General features: G+C 42.3%; 1 protein-coding gene across 1 annotated transcript; it reads left to right on the top strand.

Annotated features, from left to right (window-relative positions):
- Positions 1 to 6,555: 6,555 nt before the first annotated feature.
- LOC108299017 (profilin-1-like) lies at positions 6,556 to 7,395 on the top strand. The gene has a single exon (XM_037735940.1). The coding sequence runs from the start codon at positions 6,711 to 6,713 to the stop codon at positions 7,137 to 7,139; it is 429 nt and encodes a 142-aa protein (XP_037591868.1). The 5' UTR covers positions 6,556 to 6,710; the 3' UTR covers positions 7,140 to 7,395.
- The last annotated feature ends 475 nt before the right edge of the window (positions 7,396 to 7,870 follow it).

The raw sequence follows: 7,870 nt of genomic DNA, 5'->3' as shown, positions 1-7,870 counted from the left end.
AGGCTCTAACCTTCCTACTGTGTGTTGTCTGAGGTTGAGGCTCTCTGGCATGGATCCAATTTACTTTTTAAAATCATGACTTGTATATTTGGACACATGGGGCGTGTAAAAGTTTCTGAGGTGCATACGTTTTTATACTTGAACATGTGCAGGAATGTAAATTCCATTCGTATATACCAGATCATGTGCAGGAATGTAAATTCCACTCCTAGACCTTCCCACAAGTGTGACTGTGACATGTCCTTTTGCCCAGCCAGAACTTGATTGATTTGAATATACTGCATTAAGAAAGCCCACAGTTTAGATTGTGAAATATATCTAAGCCAATAACCTTGGTAATGTGGCCCTCCTGCCTAGTCCCTTCTCACAGGTGGCATTGTGAGATACCTCTGGTCTCATTTCCAGGTGATGTGATTGTCCTCTCCTGCCTGAGCCCGGTTCCCAAAGGGCATTGTGACATATCGTTGAGCCCAGCACTCATGCAATGTAAGCCTTCAGCCTGGATTCTGCCCACAAGGGACATTGTGACAGATCACTTGTCCCAGCACCATAATGATGTAAATATTCTACCAGCACTCAACTCACAGGGGTGATACTAATATATCCCTGGGTCAGTATTCAGGTGACGTGACTCTCCTGCCTGGTTCTGCCCACAGGTAGAATTGTGACATATAACTACATTCAGGTCACAGGAATAATGATGACTGTCATATGACAGCCCATACAATAAAATAGATTTTGACTGTCATCACTAAGCTTAGAACAAATCAGTAAGATTCTGAGTCTTCTAATTGTATAAAAATAACAGATGATTATGACATTTGAGAATATTCCAAAAAATATTTGGATCTTATCAGAGTCCATTACAGAGATAAAATTTTGCATCTCATAGGCACACTACACAATAATTGGAATTGTCACTCTCACACATGGACAAAGCCCACAGGTGATGTTCTGAATCTCACATGTGCAAACAGAATTGGGACTGTCATATGTGGATCTTGCAACAGGTTGGGAGGTGACTCATTTCTGGACCCAGCTCATAGGCATATCAATGTCTCTCATGCCTCATCCCAGAAAATAGAAGAGATGTTGATTCTAGTGTCTAGGCTTACAGCAACAGATAAGATCTTCACTTTCCAACTTTACAGATTTCTCAAAGAATTACAACACTTATGCATATTGTATAACACCCTAAGGTGGTACAGACATTATTAAAACAAAGCTCAGTTCAAAATTATGATTGTGACTCTTGTATCCACACAGCCCACAGTTAGGGTTAATGTGAACAGAACCCACTTATGAAGTCCTGGATCTCAGTCACAGAAATGGTTCACAGTTGGAATTGTTACTGTCATGTCTGGATCCAACCACAAATGAGATGGTGGCTCATTTCTGGACCCAGCTCACAGGCACACTGATGACTCTCATATCTAGACCCGGCAAATAGGGCACATGTTGACTCTGATGCCTGAACTTAGGGCATCATGTAGGATCATGGGTTTCTCCCATCAGGAAGATCTCAGAGCAGGTTTCATTCTCATGCAGACTGTATCAAGCTCTTAAGCGGCACAGAGGGTGTCTTATAAAGACCCAGCACAGCCAGGCATGGTGGCTCACACCTGTAATCCAAGTACTTTGGAGGCCAAGGTGGGCGGATCACCTGAGGTCGGGAGTTCAAGACCAGCCTGACTAACATGGTGAAACCCCATTTTTAAAAACTAATAATAAAAAATAAAATAAAAATAAAAAAATAAAGACCCAGCACATAGGTAACATTGTGACTGTTCTATGCACACACAACATACAATGAGGAATATCATCTTTCCATACAGACACAGCCCATTATTGAGGCTCCGAATATCACACAAGATCAGTTAAAAGTTTACATTGTGACTCTCATACATGGATTCAGTTCACAGGTAGAATGGTGAATTTTATACCAGAACTCAGCACAAGCGTGAGCCAGTGACTAACTGCCCTAATTAGACAGGTGAGGTTGAAGCTTTCATGCATAAATTCTCTCCATCACTGATATTTCTATTTGTGTGCTTATTGCTAATTACAGGTGTTGTCTCTTATACCTTGAGGCATAACATGTGTGCTGCTGTGAATCTCATCCTTGGACCTTTCTGCACATGTGACTTTGACATAAAATATTTTTCAGCACCTCATTGACTTTACTTCCCTGCATAAACCCTGCCAACAGTTGAGATTATTACTTATACCTGACCCAAACACCTAGGCGATGTGACTGTCCTGCCTGGGCCTTGCCCACAAGGGCCATTGTAATGTATCTCTGAGCCCATCGCCAGGATAATGAGACTCTACTTTCCTGCCTGTTTCCTGCCTTCAGTAACAAAAATCTGGGCATATTACCTAGATGGTACCACTCTTCTCCCATGACTGGCCCTGTGAACAGGGGGGATTGTGACATATTGCTAGGCCCAGCGCCTAGGTGATGTGACTCTTTAGACCACGTTCTGCACGCAATGGGCACTCTGACCTATCACTGAGCCTAGCACAAAAGTGATGTGATTTTTCTGTGTGGGTCCTGCCCATGGAGGAATATTGACATTTCCCTGGACCAGCATTCAGGTGATGTGACTTTCCTCCCTGGCTCTGCTCATGGGTGGGGTTGTGACCTATACCAGGGCCCAGGCAATTGTCATGATGATAGCTTTCTTACATGGACCAAGCCAATGGGAGAAATTTTGACTCTAATAGTTAGGTTTGGGGCAACAACTAAGGTCCTTAGTCTACTAACTGTAAAAAAGGTCACAGAAGATTATGACACTCACATGTATTTTATAAAGCCTTTGGGGAGTATAGAGAGTTATATAACAGGGCCCAGCAAACAGTGAATTTGTCACTCTCAGACATATGTAGCCAACAATTAGGATTGTCACCTTCATATGTGGATGGAGTCCACTAGTGAAATTCTAAATCTCACACATGGATGCAGTTCAGAGTTGAAATTGTGACTGTCATATGTGTATATGGCCTCAGGCTGGGTGGTGACTAGTTTCTGGATCCACCTTATAAGCATGGTGTTGACTCTCATGCTTAGACCAAACCAATAAGACATATATTGACTTGCATTTAGCATTAGGTTGACTGGTAAGGTCCTGAGTTTCCTACCTGTACAGAGGTCACAGAGGACTATGACCTAGCATATGGTATAATTCTCTCAAGTGATACAGAGTATGCTAAAACAGGGTCCAACACACAGTTGAGATTGTTACTTTCATATACACATCCTGTCACAAGTTAAGATTGTCACCCTCGCACACAGACAGTACCCACTGCAAAGTCCTAAATCTTTTCTGTATGCAGTCCACAGTTGACATTGTGACTGCCATATGTGTAATGGTGACATATTTCTGAACTCCACTCACAGGCACAGTGATGAATCTCATTCCTGGACAGAACCAATAGGAGAGATGTTGACTCCCCTCACTGAGCTTAAAGCAATGTGTAAGATTGTGTGTCCACACAAGCATACAGGACTGAGAGAGTATTGTGACTCTTATGCCTAATTTATAATGCCCTTATATGGAGAGAGCATTATAAAAGGGCCCAAAATACTGGTGAGATTGTTACTCTCATATGTGCTCCCAGTCAACAGTATTGTCACTTTCTAAATAAACACAGCCCACTGCTAAGGTTCTGAATCTCACATCTAGAGGCAGTCAAAAGTTGGCATGGTTACTGTCATACTTGGATTCTACACACAGATAAGATGATGACTCTGAACCAAGATTCAGCACCTTGTGATGTGTTGACTTTTTTACTAGCACATTGTCTGCAGTGTGCCAGAAAAATGTTTGCTCTGATTTATACTCTCTATTTAATTTACACTTATTCATCACTTCTCTTGTCATATGTAACAATGAATGCTTATTCGTCCTTAATGTTAAACTAATTTTTATTCTAACATCATTTTTTTTTTCTTTTTGAGACGAAGACTTGCATTGTTGCCCAGGCTGGAGTGCAATGTCACAATCTTGGCTCACTGCAACCTCCACCTCCTGGATTCAAGTGATTCTTCTGCCTCAGCCCCCTGAGTAGCTGGGGTTATAGGCACCCACCACCACACTCAGCTAATTTCTTGTATTTTTAGTAGAAATGGGGTTTCTCCATGTTTGTCAGGCTGGTCTCAAACTCCCAACCTCAGGTGATCCACCTGCCTCGAGCCTCCCAAAGTACTAGGATTACAGACGTGAGCCACCGCTCCTGGCTCTAACATCTTATTTAAATTCTGCATCTGCTTCTTCATTTCTTTCTAATTTTTGTACAGAAATGGCATATGATATTTTTTCCCTTGAATTCAATTTGACTCATTATAAATGAATATAAGCATTTGATTATTCAATATATCTACTAGTTTTAAAATATACTTTTTATAGTTTTGAAATAGTTTTAAAATACGTTTTGAAAATACAATTTAGTTTTCAAATTTTTTTAAAATAAAATACCTTCTGTAAGACCCTTATATAATGCTGAGGATACTATAAATTGTTTTAGAATTTATAGCTTATTTTTAATGAGTTCTGTTTTGATTCCAATGTCCAAACACATATTATGAAATATTGGCTAAAATGGAATGAAGTGTTGGGGCTGATGGAGTTGATCTCTGATTTGACTTTCTAGCAAAATTTATGGCTAAGTTATCACTGGTGCAAGTTTTTTTTTTTTTTTTTTTTTTTTTTTTTTTTTTTTTTTTTTTTTTTTTTTTTTTTTTTTTTTTTTTTTTTTTTNTTTGAGACTCAATCTCACTCTGTCGCCCAGGCTGAAGTGCAGTGATGTGATCTCCACTCACTGCAACCTCCGTCTCCCAAGTTCAGGTGATTCTCCTGCCTCGGCCTCCCGAGCAGCTGGGATTACAGGTACGTGCCACCACGCCCGGCTTTTTAAAATATTTTCAGTAGAGATGGGGTTTCACCATGCTGGTCAGGCTGGTCTCTAACTCTTGACCTTGTGATCCACCCACCTCGGCCTCCCAAAGCGCTAGGATTACAGGCGCGAGCCACTGCACCTGGCCAAGTTTTGTTTTCATAAGTTTTCTTAAATATGTTTTTCTAATCTTCTGCTGTTTCATGTTTTAGTCTATATGTTAATTTCTGAGAAATGCATACTCACTAGGCTCTCTTCTTTAACAGTACAATTTCAGGTTTTTTACTGTAATTGTATTTATTTTTCTTTCCTCTATTTTGAAGCCTAATCATTATTTTTGTTAAACTTTATGCCTATAATAATGTAAAATATTTCAGTAGGTGTATGTGAATTATTCCTGTTTGAAATTCTTTTTGAAGTAATTAACATTTTTTTCTGTGTGTGGACACATCCTGCCCATCTCAAAAATAAAGCACTCAAAATAATAATAATAATAATAAAGCACTCAGGCTGGAGTGCTCTGGCGTGATCTCAGCTCACTGCAATCTCCGCCTCCTGGGTTCAAGTGATTCTCCTACAACAGCCTCCCAAGTAGCTGGCATTACAGTTGCCACTCAGCTAATTTTTGTATTTTTAGTAAAGATGAGGTTTCACCATGTTGGCCAGGCTGGTCTAGAACTCCTGACCTCAAGTGATCCACCACTTCATCTTCCCAAAGTGCTGAGATTACAGGCGTAAGCCACTGCACCTAATCTACTCATATATATCTTTTTCATATATAATCATATGTGTCTTTTTTGTTCAGAATATCATCGTTATGATTTTTGTTTTGTTTATTGTTTAAATTAAGGAATGAAGTGTTTATATTTGTCATAAATTGGAAAGTGAAAAAGAATTACAATATTTCAAAATGGTATATCCTTTAAGGAATTAGGGTATAAGGTTTTTTATTCGATCTACAGCAGAAAGGGAGTAGATGAAGAACCAGGCCCCCTCTCCTCCCTGGTTAATTAGGAGAGTGGGGGCTGGGCGCAGGGGCTCATGCCTGTAATCCAAGCGCTTTGGAGGCCAAGGCCAGCAGATCTCCTGAGGTCGGGAGTTCAAGACCAGCCTGACCAACATGGTGAAATCCCGTTTTTAATAAAAAATAAATTAATAAAAATAAAAATAAATAAAAAATTAGGAGAGTGGAAGTGTTGTTTGGTAGAGATGGGTAAGCGTGATGGCTGCTTGCATGGAGAGAACTGTTTCTGCCACCCCACCTGTCACATTTTGGGCTGGATAGTAAAACCAACCCATATTATTTGTAAAATCAAGGATAATTACATCTCTTTCCAGATAATTATATCTTAAAGCAGAAAAGCTCATTAAAGAAGGTAGTGCCTTAGAGATCACCTAAATTTCCTTGACCCTTAGGATCATATGGGGGGCAACTGCCACTGAGAAGGACATGGCAATTACTTGAGAGAAAAAATTGGTGCGAAAATGTGGCTCTGATGAGAGGATGCAGATAATGGCAAGGGGTACGTGAGGTGAAACCTTCTGAGGACACGCCCATCTCAGCAGACAGGTGAGAAGGAGCAGCCACTTCAGGGAGTGAAGATGGGTGAGATGCCACCAAATACGCACCAGAAGGCATCATTAAACACTGTGAATGGAAGTGGCGGTGCGAGGGCGGCTGCACAGTGAGCAGAGCAGCGGTCCGGACGGCAGCGTGTTCCCCGAGCTCTTCGCCTCTCCCCGCCCGCCAGCCGAGGCAACTAGAACCCAGCGGCCCCAGCAGCAGCGCCGAGAGCAGCCCCAGTGGCAGCGCCATGGCTGGGTGGAACGCCTACATCGACAACCTCATGGTGGACGGGACCTGTCAGGACGCGGCCATCGTGGGCTACAAGGACTCGCCCTACGTCTGGGCCGCCGTCCCTGTGAAAACCTTTGTCAACATCACGCCAGCTGAGGTTGGTATCCTGGTTGGCAAAGACCGGTCAAGTTTTTACGTGAATGGGCTGACACTTGGGGGCCAGAAGTGTTCGATTATCTGGGACTCACTGCTGCAGGATGGGGAATTTAGCATGGATCTTCATACCAAGAGCACCGGTGGAGCCCCCACCTTCAATGTTACTGTCACTGTCACCAAGACTGACAAGACGCTAGTCCTGCTGATGGGCAAAGAAGGTGTCCACGGTGGTTTGATCAACAAGAAATGTTATGAAATGGCCTCCTACCTTCGGCGTGCCCAGTACTGACCTCGTCTATCCCTTCCCCTTCACTGCTCCCCACAGTTTTGCACCCTTTTCCTCCCCATACACACAACACCGTTTTGTTTTTGGGGCCATTACCCCACACTCCTTATTGCTGCCAAAACCACATGCGCTGGGGGCCAGGGCTGGATGGACAGACACCTCCCCCTACCCATACCCCTCCTGTGTGTGGTTGGAAAACTTTTTTGTTTTTTGGGTTGGTTTTTTTTTTTTTTTTTTTTCTGAATAAAAAAGATTATACCATAAAAAAGAAAAAAATGTAGATGGTGTAGCTACAAGATGACCAGGGACCAGATGCATTCTATGAAGCCATGATATGACTCAAGACTCCCAGCATCGAGATGTCATTTGCGGGACCAAAAACAAAGAAATGGGGCATTCCTAAATGTGAAATTAAAATAGAACAACTTTTAAAAGGTCTTCCACTAGATTCAATTATTTGCTATTATGAGGTTTGGGCGCGGTGGCTCACGCTTGTAATCCCAGCACTTTGGGAGGCTGAGGTGGGCAAATCACAAGGTCAAGAGATCAAGACAATCCTGACCAACATGGTGAAACCCCGTCTCTACTAAAAATACAAAAATTAGCTGGTCGTGGTAGCGTGCACCTGTAGTCCCAGCTACTCGAGAGGCTGAGGCAGGAGAATTGCTTGAACCCGGGAGGCGGAGGTTGCAGTGAGCCGAGATCGTGCGGCAGCACTCCAGCCTGGCGCCTGG

The sequence above is a fragment of the Cebus imitator genome, unplaced genomic scaffold (genome assembly GCF_001604975.1).
Source record: "Cebus imitator isolate Cc_AM_T3 unplaced genomic scaffold, Cebus_imitator-1.0 Scaffold1427, whole genome shotgun sequence".
Taxonomy (NCBI): domain Eukaryota; kingdom Metazoa; phylum Chordata; class Mammalia; order Primates; family Cebidae; genus Cebus; species Cebus imitator.
Note: the sequence above shows the minus strand (reverse complement) of the source record. Positions and strands in the feature narration are given on the sequence as shown.

What these genes read in the sequence shown, in the direction of transcription:
- LOC108299017 (XM_037735940.1), top strand. Translation starts at nt 6,711, where the DNA reads ATGGCTGGGTGGAACGCCTACATCGACAACCTCATGGTGGACGGGACC.